Source organism: Takifugu rubripes, chromosome 9 (genome assembly GCF_901000725.2).
Source record: "Takifugu rubripes chromosome 9, fTakRub1.2, whole genome shotgun sequence".
Classification (NCBI taxonomy): domain Eukaryota; kingdom Metazoa; phylum Chordata; class Actinopteri; order Tetraodontiformes; family Tetraodontidae; genus Takifugu; species Takifugu rubripes.
In genome coordinates, this window is record NC_042293.1 from 13,305,215 (window position 1) to 13,324,743 (window position 19,529).

A 19,529-nucleotide genomic window follows, 5' to 3' on the forward strand; every position below is an offset into this window, starting at 1 on the left:
AGGGCAACTGGACATTTATTAGATATTTTGAAGCTATTTGACCTCTTATCCTCAATAAAAAGCCACAAAGAACCTTAAAATGAGACCCTCAAGAAAGATCAAAGATCAAACTACATTTCCATTCATGCCTATTCCAAGACCAGCTCTCTTATCTCAGAGGAGACATTAGAGCCCACAACAAGCTTTAAAAAGGTTTTTGATTGGGCACAAAATGATTCAAGAGAAAAATGAAGAACAACAAAGTCAAAGATCACTGAACTGTGCGTGAGGCTCATCCCTGGAGACAGATTTCGTGTTCGTGAGACACATCCATACTCAGAAGGAAAGGAAGCATAAGGAAACACAGTGGGATCATTTTAAATGTGAATATTGTGCTCTCACCAAGACAGTGCTTTAAAAAGAAGCAAGGAGGAAAATATGTTATATTCACAATGCTGCAGAATGCTATAGTTTAGACAACTTTCTCGAAATAAATAACCCCTAAGGAATATTGGCATGCATGGTGTAATGTGGGTGAAATTTCTAACTGAACGTGGCACAATGAGATGCAAATAGACTGAATAATTTATATCAACCAAATTACTCAAAATGAGTCAGAGCTCCTTTTAATTAAACCCAGTAATTACTCTTAATTAACACAACAAGTGTTGAATGTCGAGAAAGAGGGAGGCGGTAAATATTTTACGTCAATAAGTCCCTCATTACGGCAGTCAGACACGGCGCGCGTGTCGTGTGGACTCGGGCTTTTCCGGAAACGTCCGTCGGGCTTCCTCGGATTGTTTGGAGCTGGAAGGTTTGTGAAAGCGCGGAGCTCCGCGGTGCTGCTGCTTCTCCACTGTCTCTTCTGCTCCCAGACTCCAAGAACGGCGGAAAAAGCACCCTTGGGAGGGAAAACGGCTGCACCCCTCTCGACTGTAAGTTACACATGTTTTCTCTTCTTCATAGAAGTCATACTTCTGCCTCGACTACGAGCAGCACGTTTTACTGATGATTGAAGCGGTGTGGTGTGTTTGCCTGTCGGAGAGTTACTGTTTGCTGAAATATTTAAAAAATAAAATAAAAAGCAATATTCTCGTTGGCTGCTCGACGGAAAAACGTGTTATTTCTGTTCATAAGATCTCCTGATTTATGTTTATGTAAGTCGTTTTAGTGACATCAAGCCTGTGTCAGTCCATAAACTGGGAAAGCAAAGTTGTGGTCGACAGTGAATTTTTGTTTAAATCCTTCAGTTGAAGCTCCCATTTGAATTACAATTTTTATTTTTTTATTTTTAAAATCCGAACCAGAAAACTACCCCTCTTGTTCAGAGCCAGAGAGCGACACCCCGCCCAAATACTGTAAAGTTATTTAGCTGCCAAAGGTTCGACTTCCGCCACAACAGCTCATTAATATCCCTTTAAAGCCTCTTAAATGTGCTGTTTATACAGCAGCACAGAGGCGGCGATTGTCTGCATGAATATTGCTGAATAAAATGGCTTTTTTAAAAACCAAATGTTCGAGTTTTGACTGCGACCGAAATAGTACAGTGATATGTAAATGAAGGAAAAATTAAAAACGACGCTAGTGCTCAAAATAGTGGAATTTATTTCAAGTGCGATGTGCAATATTGCACATTCAATTGTGAACATGCTTAAACCTCCATGTTTTTGTCTGGACTTGTCTGAGGTGCACCTAAGGCATGTTCTCACGCACGTCCTCATGCACTGCAGGGCTGTAAAAGTGCACGGATGAGATCCACAGGTATGGCCTGATGCTTTTGGACAGAATACAGTGCAGGGAATGGGGGAGAAAAGAGCATTAATCATGTATTGCATTCAATTTTTTCCTTTCCATCCTTAAGAAAACACGACTCACCCAAATAATAGTTAATTTATGATAAAATAAGCAATTCTGATAACGTACAAAAGGCTTGATTAAAGTAAAAGCACTCACTATTAAACTTCTAACTAAATGGAAGATGCCATCTTGTACCACAGTCAGGAGACAAATGGCAGCAGATTAATTAGTTATGTCATAAAAGGAAGAAGCCCGTGTCACCTGTACAGATTTTACCTTTCAAAGCGATTTGAATTGATCATTTCCGTGGGAGCAGCTGGGCTGTTTGTCCCTAATTACTGTGTGATCACAAATACGTCAGCCAGGCTCCGTGGGCCGAAGGAGGCTTTTAATTGGCTGTGGAAGGAGGAAGCAGAGTTCTGTCCGTTGTGCCCATGGTGACAAAGTTTGCAGCCTTGTGGAGATCAAGAAAGCAGCAGAAGAATATCAGGCGTGGATGTTTGTTGACTTTCATTAGTTACATTAGACATTTTCACTGTTGAGTGAATCTATTAATGATGGGGAAAATCGCTCTGACCTGGCCTGGAATTGACCATTTCTTTTTCCCCCTTTACTATGCCTGCAGGATATTTTAACCCTTGCCAACCCTCAAAGGTTCTTTTAGCCCTTCTTACTGATAAGAAGGGCTTGATAACTTAATACAAGTTATCAATAAAGCATGAACTGCTTCGCAGAGAAGGTGTAGACTGTCCGAATCAATCAAAAAGGGGTTCATTTTGGTTACGAGGCCGTCCCAGAGGTTGAATTTGCTCCAGATGTAGCAGCTTAAACCGCAGTAGAATTTTCTATTTTGCCATATAATGTGTTCACTATTCTACACAGTAAAATATAATATCAATAAAAGAAGATTATGAAATGCTATTATTCTGCTGTGATACAATGTGACATCCTTTTCTAGTAGGAGTGGTTTAGGTACAATCAAGTTCTCAGGCTCAGATCAAAATCATTGCGAGTCTGGGCATGATGGATTTATGTGGCACCGGCTCTTCAGGACTGTGGCAAACATGACAATGAAATCCAAACGGATTTTTCCTCAGCTTTCCTCTACCTACCGACACTATTCCTTGGGCGTGAGAGCAGACTTGCTGAATGCTAACTTGGTTAGTTGTGGCATTAACATATGTGGGCAGCTACGCGTCTGAGCCGGGGCCGACGCGGCGATGCCTCAGAACAGCCCCGGGCAGCAGCTCGGATCTGTTGGCACTCTCTGCTCGCTACATATTAGGAAGCTGAAGCAGATGGTGACCATTTTTTATGCTCTTGGTGATTCATGCAGAGATCCATCCACAAGTTAGTTCACACTTTACCCGAGAAACGATCACCTCTTAGTGGCCGTTTCATATTTAGCTCCACTTCGGGGGATATTTGCAGATTTATGCCTGAATCAAAGTCTAACGGAAAGCATTTTACCACTTACCTCATTTTTGGTTCTCAAATAAACAATATTTTTAGAAGCAGAGTTGTGTTATAGTGGTAACCAGCATGCAACCCCCCCCCCCCCCCCCCCCCCCCCCCCACGCCCAGTACAATGTTCAATATATTTAGATTCACCTTTCCTTTCCAGCATCTGTCTTGGGACTTCTGTAATATTCTGCTGCCGGTCAGGATGCCTTTCTTCCTTTGCTTTAATTTCCTTCTGTTTGTGACACCGGGTTAGTCAGAGCCTCCAATAGTGGCCCTCCAACAGATGTTCTCCTGGTAATTTCCAGTGGACGAGATTAGAGGCAGAGACCATATGCTGCTTTTTAGATGCGGCTGTTTTATCTGCTCAAAAACGCGAATTGCATCTGGCAAAGACAGAAAAGCATTTCCATTGTCGAGTGGCTGCCCCAGTTCCCCCCAAGCAGCTAATGCATGACATGGGATGGAAACTAGCTCCACGCTTGTTGTAAGATGTCGGACTTATTGATTTAAAAACAACCCAAACCATTAAAATAACCAAGCCTTTGCTGAATTGACAGGTGGATCGTACTCGACATTTGCAACGGCCGAATATTGACGACACGAGCAGCCTGCTCTTCAGTGGGTGTTGGGAGGAAATCCATATCTAATAGCATCTGTACTCGGTGAGTTAAAATGTTCTTTTTGTTACCGTGACCCCGAGACTGCGTGGAATATTTACGAAAAGCCTGATGCACGTGATCCTTTTGTGTGTCTTGTTATTGTCTGACCCCCTGTGAATTGTTCATGTAAGTCAGAACTGGATGCCGGAACTGAGCCATTATTCTCATCTATGTATTCCCCTTTGGCCTTTGTAACCTAGTCTAAATTAAACCGAGCACGTTCCCTGCTTTGCAGTGGGATGTTGTATTAGCAAGCCAGGCAAATATAGGTTTCATGCACCAAATTCTGAGCCGAAATCATCGTCGCTGTTCGCCAGAACGTGCGCGCCAACGCTCCACGTGACTTCAGTTGTGTTCTTCATGTCATGTCACGTCTCATCCTTGCCATTCAAATAGAAGTCACCTTTAGGTTCTCTTCCACAGCAATGACGTCGCATTTTTGATACTTGCAATGTTTTCCTGCTTAGCTAAACCCGTGGTAACCCTGACACAATAGGGATTAACATTCCCTCACAGTATGAGTAAGAAATTGCAATATGTTTAGTAGCGGATAAAGTTTAAGCACCGAGAGTGCAGATTTATCTCACTACAACTTCATCTACTCAGAGCTGTCCCTTCTGGATTCTGGGTGCTTGATGGCTTTCCAACTGGTGCTCTATATTTCACTGGAAACCAGTAGGGAAGTGTTGATCTCAGAATACCTCCTCCTGTGATGAGAAAAAGAACCCAATGGTTTGGCTTTTGAGCAGAGAATAATGGTGTAATCAAGAGCTGTAGGGAAAAACGGCCATTTTTGCTGTATGGAGTTTCAACCGTATTGATCATTTCCATGCAGTTGTTTACATCAGTGTCTTAGTTGGTATCAGGTTAACCCTGATTAGCAGCCTCCATCCAGCATCCCATCGTGTGAGGGAGGCTCAAATATTCACTAAAGGAAAGGTGTGATATTCTATAGCTGCTGGAAGCCTTTGGTGTTGTGTTTTCCTGTCTGTGGAACAGGCTTGTCAGACAACTGAGCTGCCTCCTCTCAGAACTCATAAAAACACATCTGAGAAAGTGTCAACATCGTTGGCCCTCTGGTCTACGCCATGTGGCTCCACAGAGGGCTGTGTCTCAGTGTGCACGTGAGGTGCCTGATAAGCCAGGGGTGGCTGTTCGGCTTTGTGTTAGTTTCCCCTTTCATGTCTCTACTGTCAGTCTCATATTTGTCATATAAATTTGGATCCGAGACCTTAGAAAACCCTGATTATGTAACAGGAGTCCCGATTGATTGTTTGGATTGATGTTCCAGCCGCGGGTTGTTTTCTACTGAATCGGTGGTTAAAAGTCTAAACTAAAAGACAAATGCAACTTTTTTTTTTTAACTGAGATTCTTCGTAAGTGGCTTAAACTTTAGCCATTATGTGCAGATTAGATTTGGAATGGGCTCATTTGTTTCTGTGTAAACTCAGCTGAGCCCTCGTGGCATTTGAGGAAGAGTGAGAACCTGATTAGCAAGCTCTCTCTGGGTGAATCCACAATCGACCGCGAGGTGGCCAGTGATTTGCAGTGGAAACACGCTGCAGCGCTACGGAGCTTTTCTCAAATTTAATGGTGGAACTGAAAACACTTTCCAGCAGGAAACAAACCGCATTCTCTCCACATCATTGTTGTGCCTCTTCCAGGTGCACAGGCGTGCTTCAGGTGCATCCCAGAAGCAGCTCAGCCAGCAAAACTCCCAAACACTTGGGAATTTCTGTCGGGAGAAGAGGTGAGGTGGATTCTCGGCATTAGGGTATATTTTACGCTGGTAGTTACAATCATGTTTTCTCCATTCCATGTTGGCTGTTGAGGTGCCTTTTCCACTTGAATTAATGACGATCACTACTCGCTTCATGAATAAATACATTTAAACAGCATTGATATAAAGATTCAAACATTCCTTTGTACAGATCAGGTTTTTAGGGCTGTTGTAACATTCCATGTTCCAAATATTGATTTCCAGCCACAGAGATCCTTTTAGTATATTTGCTCTCGGTCTGCTGTGCCAAAGGATAACAACAAACCAAGCAGGCCCAGAATAGTAACTAGAACGCCCTTCAGAGCTTCTGCTTTAGCATTTTTGCTGCGTGTATTCTGTGAATGAACTATACGTCTAATGGAATCGACCACAGCAAACCTGCTGCTGCAGCTGCTGCACGAGAAACAGGCGTCACAGGGGGGCGGTACCATTTCCTCACGCTGTTACACAGAAATTGTGTCAACATGATGATGGCCCACTTGGCTTTTTTAGGGCCAGTGCTCTGTGTTTTCATCCTTCCTGTCCCCAAAGCCATTAAAGTTGAGAGCAAACTGTAATGTCACAGATGACAAAGCTGATCCCGCTGCTCGTGACGTCGAAGGGGTCGTATTGCATCCTTGTTTATTGTCTTATTTGTTTTGACCTGCTTAAGTAGCTGTTTTGGACTGAGACGCAGGCACGTGTGTATGCATCCATTACCCGTGCTGCGTTTGGAATAATGATCAGAGGATCATGATCAAGCAGCCATTAGCATGTTCTTCAGGAAACGTACAGTGATGTAAATTACAGGGTACATTTAGATTTAAATGGCAACCTACTGGAGGTTTCTAGGATCTACTGAATATTTGACCTTTACTATAAAATGACTCTCACCAAAGATCCATCTACGCGAAGGCTGCACCATTTGCTACAGTTGTTAGCTGCTTAGCAACCAGGCAATGCTTCAACAAGCAAAGCAAGCAGATGACGAAAGACCGGCGTCCTCTTGGGGATCATACGCCTTACGTCAGGTGCGATTTCAGAATTTGAAGTATTGTGAGTCTGCTGTTGTTCATTCTCCTGGGGCAGCAGGGGGTGGGCACACAGAAACCTGTTTCATTTGCTTTCACACTCTGTCTGTCAGGGTGAGAAAGTAAATGTTCCCCGCCCGCTGGGGCTTCCGCGGCCCTCAGAGACATGCCTTCTCCTCTTTGTTGCAGATTATCACACTCTCTCTTTATTTGTTCAGCAGAGTGGCAGAATGATCAGAGAAGGTCACACGTCTGGCAAAGGTGAGGCAAAGCCAGGGGTCTGGCACCAACAACTGCAACACATCCTGCTTTAATCTAGACGGGTTAGGATCCCAGACTCGGTGTGCAGCTCCCCGTCAAGCTAGTCAGGTTCTTTTTTTTAAAAAAAACAACAAAATAATCGTGATTTTTAAAGTTTCCATTATGACTTTAGCAGGCTGCTTAACAAAGGGCCACTCTGATTAGAGGCAGCAAAATTTGGGACCCGTAATTGGTGTAGTCTCCCAAGCAACATTAATTTTAGACGTCTTTGAGTGAGACAGGCCTGCTTACATGCTGTATGTTAAAGTGATGCTACCAAAGAACCAATGCCCGAGAACTAAAGTGTTAAGCATCTTAATTTGTATTCAGATGAGCAGAAAAATCTCTGACATGAGAAGAAAAAAATGTTATGTACAGGTCATTAAAGCTTGCCTCCTTTGGTCATTTAATTGGTCCTGGGTAACTGTCACCCTGGAAAGCAGGCATTTGACATCTGGTATTTCGAGCTACGATGACTCCATATAAATCTCACAAAGGGGGGCATAGCTGAAGCAGAGCGGAGGCTAAATTCAGAGGCTTGATTCATTAGCTGTGGGAAGGGGAGAAAACCATCTCTGATGTGACGATACGGAGCCGCAACACAACCAGATTCCTTAGGCAGTTATCACACACTGCCATGGAAAAGAAAAACGGCAAAAAAATGAATTTTATTGGCAGAAACAATCACTGCTTTGCTGTTTTTACGTCAGTAGGCCACAGATATCTCTGAAGAACACTTTAGCTTTGTGTAGACTTAAATGACTTAGCCTATTCTCTTCCCCATTTCTGCCAAACTTCCAGGATTTCAAACTCCAAACTATCACGTCTAGAGCTCATTTTAGTATTTTTGTCAATGAAACAGATGGTAAAAAGGAGCCACCTGTTCCTTTTCTCACTTGTTTGCACACTGGGGTCTGAAGCTTTGCCAAGCTGTAATTCTGACTAATATGGTTCCATTTGCATTCTTGGACTTTTCTTCAGTGCCTGTTTTCCACTAGTTGAAACAACCATATTTATCAAAATGAGATATACATTATGGTGCTGTAACACGTGATGTGCGTAACACAGGATGAAATAAGCAGCCAGCGGCCACCAGACTCGCCACATAAGGTCAAACTGTCGAGCAAGAGCGATGCACGGACGCGGTCTTATTACAACCTTCACATGTACTTTGTAATAGCTGCACAGTATGACTTCTTTCTTTATTGTCGATCTGGGATCTGTAATGTTTGCTTTGCCCTGAACTGTCAATATTTGTACCTGGCAGCTGCTGACGCCGCCGTCATGTTATTGGAGTGTGAGTGGAGATCACCGCGGAGGGGCAGGGGAGACCTTTGTCACGTCCTCGTGGTTTCATGGCCTCCATCGCACCAGATATTCATCGAATGGCTGTGGGCTCATACTTTGGCTGTGCTAATCTTCATATTTCCCTGGATGTTTTTTTTTCTGTAATCACATCAGAGTCCAGACGGCAAAAGGGTAATTTCCCTTGCTGCTGTGTGATGTAATAACTGTATATTGGACAGGGAAACTTGGAATCCCCTGGATCATTAGGGCTTATTTATTCCTCGGTAACTCTAACACATTGAGTCTGCTGTATTGACACATACAAGTCAGTCCAATCCGTTAGAGTCCATAAAAACTCCCAGTTTAAAGCTCCCGGATTAGTTAAATGCAACTACTCAATTTCCATTCCTCAAAGGTAAAGTGTGTGTGTAGTAGTTTCACACAATTTATCCTGTTTATTCGGCAGCGATAAATGCAGCACTGCCTCCATAAAATGGGGATTCCAGGAATGTGTCAGGAGATAGTAACAGTTCAGCTGTCAACACTTTTAACATTTACTGCTCTGCAAAGTGCTTGGAAGGAGCTGTGATTCTTCTGCTCACACTGTAATAAAGCGCCATCTTTAATTTCTAGAATTAATGTTAAACTGCGCTCCGCAGCCAAAATCTGCCTAATGGAACCTCGACAGAGAAACCTCTAATTTATGCTAATTGCTTTGACCCAGGCGACAGAACTCTTGTTCCCCCTCCTCAGGCTTCTTCTGTGACTCTTCTCTCTACTAAATCATGTTGGAGAACCTACACCGACATCCTTTAATTCATATTTAAATAAGGCTTTCTATCATTTGCGATCTGGATTGTTTCAAGTACTTCCCCCCTAAGAAGTTCTTCTTCAGGTTTTCCTGCTCACAGTTGGTCACTGTGCATGGTCATGGGGGCATAATGGGCCTTTTATTCTGTATGCTAGCTGAAGAGACACGGTTTGTTTTGAGACATTACCGTAAAACTAAAAGAACTAAAAATAATAAAGTTCCACCTAACTATAAGTGGCTTTCTGAGGATTACAAACATGTGGAATGCAGTGATAATTTGAGTCATCAGGCAGTCCGAAAACAGAGGGATCCATCCTGTGAATGAATGGATTTATTGTAGTCACACACAAATAGCCCATAAATTACTGCACAGATCTCCTCCACTGCTGCTGTTCTTGTCTTTCATTAAGGTTTCATCCCATTCTTGGAAAGGTTTGGTGAGAATTTCAGTCATTTTCTGAAAGTACCAGTTGTTGGAAACGGTCCATGGGAATGGATAACTCGGGAAAGTGGGAGTTAGATGATCATAGATGGCCATTTGATGGTCATTTTGCCAAATGTAAATGGTCATTTTGTGAACCTCCAACTCTGTTTTAAAAGAACATTCTCTGGAATCAATAAATCAACAGATGGAACAAAGTGTGTTGGGTAACAATGGACCCTCAGGAAGCGTCTGTCCTGTCAGGTCAGCTGCTTTAGAGAGACGGTTGTCTGAGGCGAGGGATTTTCTTACTGGGTCTTATATTATTATATTAGGTTTCAGCATGTAATATAAATTGATCTATTTTGGGTTCCTCATAAATCAGGCTTTTGTTTTGGTCCCTCCTCCTTGTCTTTCATGTTATTAAAAAGTCTGTCTTCTCTCCTCCGGACCAAAAGGGATCAAAGTTTTTCCACTAAAATGTCTCTAGTGGCAGCGAGATGAGTGACAACTGCATTATGAGTGACTTTCAGCTCGGACCCCATTATCAAAGATGGCGTCAACCATCAAAGGTGTTCATAATCATGAGGAAGCTGTGGGTTCATTGGCAGTTGCTAGGCAACTACAGCAGTGTTATGCAGCAGGAAGATTAGTGGTGTTGGAGAGCTACAAGACAGGCGAGGGTATTTTATCATCATTACCATAGAATGAAGAGGGTTGGAAGGGGTGCTGGTAGAGGGGGGAGGTGCCAGCACACCTTCAGATCACTGCCGAGGTACCCTTGAGCACCAGAGCACCTAGAATGTTTTTACTCCTTTGAATGTCACCTTCGTGATGACTAAGATGAGGGTCATTATATGATTGTGAAAGAGTGTTTTGATATGAATCATAGTGATATCAGCAATACTGTGTAACAGTTAAAAAAAAAAAAAAAGTGCCGTGTGATGCATTTTACTTTACTGGTGGAAAGGTATTTCATAGCTAATTTCTTGTAATAATTCAAATTTTAAATTTCATGAACTCTGCTGGATTCGGTGTTTTCAGCATTAAAGATTCAACGTGTCTTTTTTCCATTGTTTCTGAACATATCCGGCTAAATCACACTCTCTTTTGCCTGTCATTGTTTTTCGTTTTCACATTTCCAACTGGCACCACTTCCTGTTGATATTGGAGGGTGAAAATCTGCTCCTCTGAGGGGCTGAACAGATGCCTCAACACATGCGCTGTAACCTTCTGCAGTCCTGTGCATACGCACGGATTCAGAAGAATCCTGAAGGTGTTTACTTGCTAATTCAACAAATGAACATGAGCATTTGAGTGCGACGCTAAACTTCCTGGCTTCCCCCAGTCTCCCATTAATGGTCTCTTTATTGGGTTTTTTTCCTCAGTAATCCATCTTGTTTGACTCTTGAGAATTGTCCCGCATACAGGAATGTTTGATGAAGCTGTTGAGGATCTTTCAGGCCTCATATAAAAATAGCCCCCATTCCACAAGCAGAAATGACAAATCATTATTTCACACAGCCCAACAAATGTGGTTGGGACCACAGGAATATATTAGAATAAATAGAAGAGAAAGAGAGCAGGCATCCCTCAGTGGAGGGCTAATCCAAGAACTCGTCAATGAAAATACCAATTAACCCTCCAGTGGGAAACACAGTAGTCCTGTTTCCATCTCTTTCTTTAATACCAGTCAAAGAACTATTCAAAAAGAGGGACATTGAACATTTTTGTGGTTTATTTTTATCCCCCAGAACACAAAGAGCCTTTCAACAGCAATAGAAAGAGTTAGCTTTGCTTGTACTTCGGCTTCATTCACACAGAAGTGTGAATCTTTTCAACCAAGAACCTGCTTCTATCGGCTTCCCAGCAAACTCTGGAACATCTGGTTCTTGCTTCCAGTCTGACTCTAGGAGGATTTTATCAGTTGCCTGTTACACCCATGTTATGTCATCATTCCATCATCCCAGACTCGAGGGATTATGGTAACTGGGTTGGGTAAACCTAAAATTATTACTTTGATTTTTTTTTTTTTTTTTTGTCGAGTCATCCTTCTTCCCATTCCTTCATTCATTCCTTGTCTTTAATAGACACCACCCTGACTGCTGCACCCTCTTTCCCTGCTCAGGTGTGTGCACCATGACGTCCAAATCTCACCCTCCTCTGATGAAGAAGCACAGTCAGACGGATCTCATAAGCCGCCTGAAGAGCCGGAAGATCCTTGGAGTTGGCGGCGAGGATGACGAAGGCGAAGTGCACCGCTCAAAGGTCAGAATACATCACGCGATGTTTTATTCATCTCAACTTTTCTTTCTGTCGGGACGCATTTGCACAGCAAACAGCTCGGCTGTTAATCGCAGCATTTGTTAAACAGCAATGGAAGACGAAGAGTTATAGATTACTCTTAAAAGCCACGTCAGTCTGCTAATTGCCACATCACTCTTGTGATGTTCCCATTGTGCACTTTTGGTTCATTGAATCTAGAGCGCACGATCCCGTGGGCTCGTCCAGCTCCACTGAGAAATGCACGCCACCCCTGGGAGACTTGCTGTGTCCTCCTACTCAGCAATTATAGGCTCTCTAACTATATTTTGTTGTGCACATCTATGCTACTTTGGTGTGCATGACCTCAGTGTTTTAATCAGTATCCTAAGCAAGTTTGGATAATGTCTGTAACTTTAGAACGGTCAATGCAGAGGGTAACTGGATACATGGTCATGAGATCTGTTGTGCTTGTTTGAGTCACTGGGCTCCATATTCAACTGTACCATGACCCAAATGTCCCCTCGGTACATTGTGCTGTTGCCCTTGACTTCTTCTACTTGTCCTCTTCTCAAGTGTTTGTGGTAAAGGGACCCAGGGGTTGTAACGGTAAGGTTAGCTGCATAAGTGCAGATTTAGAGGAGAAACACTTGACTCTATCCGTGTAAACAAAAGAGGGAAGTGTTCTGCGTCTTCCTGTGTGTTTGTTCTCCTTCCAGATAAGAACTTTTCTTTTCCTGCTCAAGTAACGGAAGGTGCATTTTTTTATTTGTGACTTTGCTTCTTTTAAAAGACCCAGTCTGCATTTTAACGCGGTCTTAGGACTGCATGCCGCAGTTTCACGTGCATTTATAGCAGTTGTTTATTTCTTCATTCATTCAATCATCTAACATCCGACTGAAGGTTTATCACACATTATAATGAAATAACAAGCATTAAATTGGCAGAGGGCATCATGTCCATGCCCTCTGGTTACGTTTTCCCACTGTTTACTGAATATAACGGCAATTGCTGATAATCTTCTCTCTGAAATAATCTGTATATTTCCTCCTTTTCCTGATTCTCCCTCCATCGTCGACACCCATCGGTTCTGTTCCTCCCCAACATGGCCCGGTTGCATCGGTTGACTCCCAGATCCTTTGCATATTTTTCATGCTAGTCATGAATATTTATGTGTTCTTGTCAGAACCAGCCCCTGCAACCACGGCGCTGCTGCCCTCATCTCCTGCGAACACGATGGCAACTGCCACAGTTGGATTGATATTATGTGTGCGCTGATTTTACCAGTTCTCTCCGCAGCACAGTCTCTTTCCCCTTAATCCAACGTGTTCTGTTAGCTTTATTTTCCATATTTGAGCTTTATTAACAGGGGACAGAGAGCACTTGTGTTTTTCAACAACTGTGTTTTAAATATCAACACAATTGCTCATAAAATTCATGAACTATATTGCAAACTTGTATTAACTATTTATGTGTTGTACAAGATGATGTCTTGAGCTCATAACACCCATGTTCTGCTCATTTCTGGGCCCATAGATAAACTCTTTGTAGCTGATAGTGGGAGATGTCGGTAAACACTCCCAGTCAGAAAAAGCTTAGCTTTATCAGCTTTAGTGGGTTTCGTGCTTGAGAGTATTTTTAGTTTCCCTGTCTCACTGTAACACAAGAACATTTGTTCTGAGGGAAGAGAGGTTCGATGATGAAGGCACGATGATGTTGAGGTGTTAGGAGAGAGTCTGGATTATAAATTAAAGGCTTCTGGTTGCTAATTTACTCTAATTTATTGTAAATTTCCTTGGGTCTGCCTTTTCATTATTAAACTGGTATTAACAGCAGCAATGTCATATTATGTTATGACATTGCCATTTAATCAGCAGAGGTTGATTCACTGGGAGATAATAGACTCTAATTATCATCTCAATAGGCTCAGTGGAAGCTCTGCCTCTTTCCTCTCTCTCCCTTCTCACCAGTGTGCTGCACATCGGCCTTGTTGACACCAGAATGCACCTCCACAGACAGCACTTAAGCCGTGGTTATGTGGCACTTTGTCGAAGGCTGTCATCGTAGATGCGGGTTAAGATGAAATGATTGCCGTTATGTTTCCATCCTTCTGAGCGATTTCCTTTTTCCTTTGTCTTGCCTTATTCCTGCACAGATCAGTCAGGTTCTGGGGAATGAGATCAAGTTTGCCGGGCGGGAGCCCATCGGGCTGAGGTGAGACATTTTGTTTCCAGCGCAGCTCATTGCTGTAACGTTGATGATGTCATCCGTGCGTCACCTCCGGTGAGGTCCGACAGATGACAGGCTGAGAAAACAAGCGTGCAGTTGAGTAATAGTGTAACGTCTCCTTACAGGCTCTGGATACTCATCTCAGCCATCGGTTTTACAGTGATGGCCCTGATGGTGAGTGTTGCTAAAAACATCACTAAAGCCCAGGCATGAAGTTCACTGCTTTTGTCCTAAACTTTATTGGTGTGAGTGTGTTGTTATGAAGAAAAACCTTATCCAATTTTAGAAAGGGCGGCGCTATGCGGACCCAAATCTAAGCTACAGTGGAGTCTTAACACGAGAAAAAGCCTTCTCTTTGTGAGCCACAATGTGTAATTATTCAATATCTTCAGTGTCCATGATGCACATAATGGCTGTGATTCTCAGACAGGAGGACTGCATATAGGGTGTCACGTTTTGGGGCATGTGCTGGGACAGAACAGTCTTGTGTTGCTATGACAAGGGTTGTGCTGTGCTGTTGTTTTCCTTTACACAGGCCCTGGTGTTTCCTAACCAACTCTACGAGGTTGTTTTTGAGGAGGAGCTCTCCACAACTAATATCTCTGTCCGCCTTTATGGAGGCGCGCTGCTCAGTAAGTCCTCACTCCTGAAATAACGGGAATTCCTGGCAACACAAGTCATTTTAATTTTGATAGCATCGCAGTGGCGGTTGTGATTATGTCTCCTTATGCATTTCTTCGCACAATCAGGTGATTATTAAAAAATGTTCCCATCCTTAGGCTACCAAATCAAATGTGCAGCGTGATTTCATTCGGTTGTTTGTCAACATACATGATTATTCCATGAATAATTCCTGGGAATCCATCAAAGGCTCCCGATGTGTTTCGTTTATCAGCTTTGTATCAGTTGGAAACACGGTGAGCGATGGCAGGGACGGGATGTGATCGTGTGTTTGTATAATTGACACGTGTTTTCTAAAAAGTCTTATTCATCTGTGGTTTCAATGACACCATACTTCCAAGCCTCATCTCTTAATTGCCACTTTTTGTGAATGGGAGTTGCATGTGTGCTGGAGCCTCTCCCAGCAGTCCAACCAGAGGCTTTCTTTTTCGATATATATCCGGAGCACCTCTGGAGAACATACAAACGCCAAATTAAAGGGCTAAACCTGCATCAAAGCCAGAATCTGCTCCCATGAAATGGCTCATTAGTGGCTCCGTGCAGCCCTTTGATGACACCACATTACAGTAAAATGTTGGAACGCCACTTAAAGCAACTAACACCGCTGGTTACTGCTAAAGTGCTAACAGCACCTGCTGACTAATTTTCACCCTTTCAGTAACTTCGGATTTCACATTGTAATTTTTTGTTTATTTGTAATTCCACCTAACTGAGACACTTATAGCTTTTAAGGCCAAAGGTACATTGACTATGTCAGCAATCATTTTAATGGCTTTAGTTTGAGAAAAGGCTGGCAGGTAAGTGGGTGAGCCGGTCCTTCACTTAGTGTGATTACAGGGATTGAAAACGGAGGATAGCAGTCAAAACACACAATCGCAGTGTGTGTGTGTGTGTACACAATATACATATACTGCACATATGTATACTGTTTAAACATGTATACCATATACATACTGTATATATCATCATGATCTGCCTATTTTATGAAACCTGAAGAAAACTGAAATCAAACGATAGCTTGAGAATAGCAATGAGAATCTAGCCATAATTTTTCCCAAGAATGGTCAAAGGGGTTTGAAGGGTGGTCTTTGATGATGTGCCACACAAATGAAACCTTGCAGGCAAAATGTAATCCAGCAGCCCTTAGACCTCTATCTGCCCCTGCTCATATCCATTAGCTCACCAGGATTTGGGGGTAGCAGGGAAATGGAGGAAAATGAACTGGAATAAGTGAGACGGCACCATTGAACACAAGCCTTATCAGAATCGATGAATTCAAGCATTGAACAGAATCAATAGGCCCATTGTCACCATGTGCACATGGCATCACAGATTAGTTAGGCTCCAGCTGCAGCTGCTCTGATAAGGCTTTCTGTTAACAGTATTGCCCATTGGACATGTAAGAGTCTTCTTTCCTAAGCTTCCAATGTATTCTATTTTTTCTTTGTTGTGTTCTCAACCCTATAAATTTCCCTTTGTGCTGTAATTTCCCAGGCTTGGCCCTGATCATGTGGAATTGTCTCTACACCGCAGAGAAAATCGTTATCCAGTGGACGCTGCTCAGTGAAGCCTGCTACTTCACTGTTCAGTTTCTAGGTGATTTAACATTTTCAGTGCACTCTTTAATTGTTCTTGTTATGTCATTTTGTCCCAAGGAATCAGACTATTTCCGCCTTTGATGGTGAGTGGAAACGCTAAGCCTGTTATTCGGAAGACAGTTCTGAATGGGTTTACACTGCCCTCTTGTGTCCAACACTTGGAATCACAGCCAGGCGGGGAACGGCTGGAAGAAAAAGAAAAACCCAGTTCATGGACCCGAAAAGTGTATTTTCTAAATTTAAACCTCACCGTGTGCAAAAACAAATGAAAATGTCTCATTTTTATACTAAGATGAGTTTTCAGCAGCTCATAAAACGTGTGAAGAACATGAAAGCATTGTTATGAGGTGAACTTCTAAAACTGTGAACATGCCCTTTTAAATATTTGTAAAAATGTGTTTATAACTCAAGTGGCACATTTGTGTTTCAGTGACATCAATCACCTTGATTGAGATCGGAATATTACCGAACGCTGCCGTGCTCCTGCTCCTCAGTCGAGTGCTCTTCCTGGTGGTCACGATGGCGTACTACTACCACCTGGGCCGTAAACCAAAGAAGATCTGATCCGACCATATGACACTTCTAGGCCAGGGATGACTGAGAACAAACCACAATCACTGGGTTAGAAGGTGCGGAGTTTTATTTAGCCGGGCTCAGAGTATTATCATTGAATGCCACCGTCTTTGGGACTCAGCCTTTTGTAACTCCGGCATTCAACAGATAAGCACAATGTCATAGCTAAACTTCCCAACAATCAGAAGAAACTTTGGGTTTAAGTCAGTGGGTCTTTAGGTGTTTTAAGTGTGTTGGTACATATTTCTTCTACCTTCAGTCCTACTTGCAGTTCTAGTTCCAGGTTCAGTTCAGTTCATCAGGTTCTTAAATCATTGGAATATTTATTGTGTGTAATGCACGCAGTTACGAACTATGTTCACGAACAGGTTGTTTAGGTCAAGATTACAGTATTGACCCTTTTTAAAAACACAGAACCGCTGTTTTAAAATGCAATCACCTTTGTTCTTTTTTCCCTCCTCCTGCTGTTATTGATAATTCACACTGAATGTAAACCAAAGTTTCAGTATCTCGACTCTCAAACGCCTCTCGACACGATGGGGAACAGCAGCAGCGGCTGTGCTTGGAGTGTAAGTCAGGTTAACTTAAAGCACAATGCTGAAAACTTGTAAAGGTCAGTCTTAACCACTCGAAACATTTCCGTTCATTCCCGTTCAAAATTTGGCTGCACAGAAATAAACATGTTCTTACCAAAGTGAATGGGAATAACTTTGTACAGGATATTTACATTACTGGTGAGCAAATAGACGTGACGTTGACAAAGACCATGCGATCTGACCTGTAGGAGCGTCGTTCTTTCCTCTTCTCTTTGCTCACATAAACTTGAGGCAGAGCAACGATGCCTTCACACCTCTAACCTTTCTATATTGTCATGGTTGCATGTGAGTGTGCAGCATAAACTGTCTGAGCTGCTTCCTCATCAGTGATGTAGCACAGTCCCCTTTTCTTTTTTTTAAATTCTACTGACATATCGTTAGCTTTGCCTTAAAAGTACTTCAATAGAACAGTCATCAACACTGCAAACTGTTATTTTGTAGATATGTAAATATAAGATATTTACTATGATGTTCATGTCAACCAAACAGGGAACTTGTTCAGTATTAGTGAATGATTTTGACAGGTTAATCTTTGATGCCATGTGTTATTTTGTACCTGTATAAAGTGATTTGTTTTTGATGTCATGCATGCAATATAATCCAGCAAAAGAAATAGCTGACACACAGTAGCAAGCCGCCAACCACCAAAAAATGTGGGAAATTGGAACGGTGGTTCATTTTATTTATAATTGGTTATTGCCCAGAAATTATAAGGTGAACTCTGATCTCCAGCAAAGGCCTGATAGAAAACGCTAAATTTAGTCGATAAGTTCCCTAAAAATAACTGGAAACGTCAGTCTGTATGTCCTTCAAAGGTGGTCCATATTGTTACAAATGGCCTCCTGCCTCAGAAGGGAGTGTTCCTGAGGTCAGACTGATTGTGTGTTTGCATTTGTGAGGCTGCCATTGAAAGCAGATGCAGCTTGGGTGAGCGCAGACGGGAACGTGAAACATGGGAGAGGTCTCCTGTAAGCCTGCACTTGTAATTATCTTTTCTCCTCCCAAGTATTTAATTAGATTCAGCTCTCACAAGTGACATTGTGCACTTCAGCGTGACTAGCATTATAATTACAGAGTTTAGAGGGAAAAATGGACTTACTGCAAGCCTAAAATCATCAACTTTGAAGTGAAAAGGTCTGCAAAGCAGTTTTTATACCCATGGCCAGCCTGGTGGAAGCAAGAAAATCTGCTTTCTGATGGAAATGTTGCCAAATTGAGCAGTGACCCCAGTATTCATAGTATTGTTATAAATCGCTCCAGGTTTCAACTGTTTCAGATTGTAGCATTGTGCTCTTATGTATATATGTGTTATATTGTATTTCAGAAATTAACTGTTATGGATTTACACGCATATAGTTTGAAATAAAGGACGCTGTTGCTTATTTTGAAAATGGATGAATTGTTTTGTTTCTAAAAAAATGTCAGGGGAATATGACATTTGTGTCACGAGACTACCATTGTGTGCTGTCAGAAATGTGTGATTAACTGAGACCACCTAGATTTAACAAAGGCTTTTCAACTCCCGATGATTATCTGGTTATACATTAAACTGTGAGAGCCGAAGGCAGGCTGGGTTACTTCAAAATCAATAGTTGCCACCCCAACGCCCGGTTAAATTCAACAAACCACGTTCTGAACAAAATGGAGCTGTTAAGTAATACTGCCCTATTGTTTTGTGTCTGTTTGCTCTTGAGCGTGTCCCAATACGATTAGCTTCAGCTCAGTGCAGTCAGTCATCTCTGATGTCAGCTTAATTAGATCCACCACCACATGTTCCTGCCCCAATTCCTTCCCATCCCAGGTTCCCTCATTTATACTCATTGGGCAGCGAGTGAAAAGGTTGATTGTATTGCACAAGATACTGGCATGTGTGTGGTTAGTTTTGTTTATACCTGTATTTAGGCTTGTGCATTCCATCCATTCCCTCCAGCCAAGGGGAGGTAAACAGTGTTTTGGCTTACTGTGGATCATTTAAATGGCCATCTATGGCATTCTTGAACATGTACCCAATAACTGCTGCTCATCCACACAGCCCATGTTGATCTAACAGGCTGACCATCCTCTATCACTTGTTATGCTGGA

At 42.4% G+C, this 19,529-nt stretch overlaps 1 protein-coding gene across 2 annotated transcripts; it reads left to right on the top strand.

Annotated features, from left to right (window-relative positions):
- The first annotated feature begins 732 nt into the window (after window positions 1-732).
- tp53i11b (tumor protein p53 inducible protein 11b) lies at window positions 733-18,838 on the top strand. Of its 2 annotated transcripts, XM_011607559.2 has the most exons (9): window positions 733-914; window positions 3,798-3,902; window positions 5,564-5,649; window positions 11,637-11,776; window positions 13,926-13,984; window positions 14,125-14,173; window positions 14,535-14,631; window positions 16,175-16,276; window positions 16,709-18,838. In XM_011607559.2, the coding sequence occupies exons 4-9, from the start codon at window positions 11,648-11,650 to the stop codon at window positions 16,840-16,842; spliced, it is 570 nt and encodes a 189-aa protein (XP_011605861.1). In that variant the 5' UTR covers window positions 733-914; window positions 3,798-3,902; window positions 5,564-5,649; window positions 11,637-11,647; the 3' UTR covers window positions 16,843-18,838. The 2 variants fall into 2 exon arrangements, with proteins under 2 accessions (XP_011605861.1, XP_003967569.1); XM_003967520.3 differs by lacking the exon at window positions 5,564-5,649 and having other exon boundaries at window positions 739-914.
- Window positions 18,839-19,529: the final 691 nt, after the last annotated feature.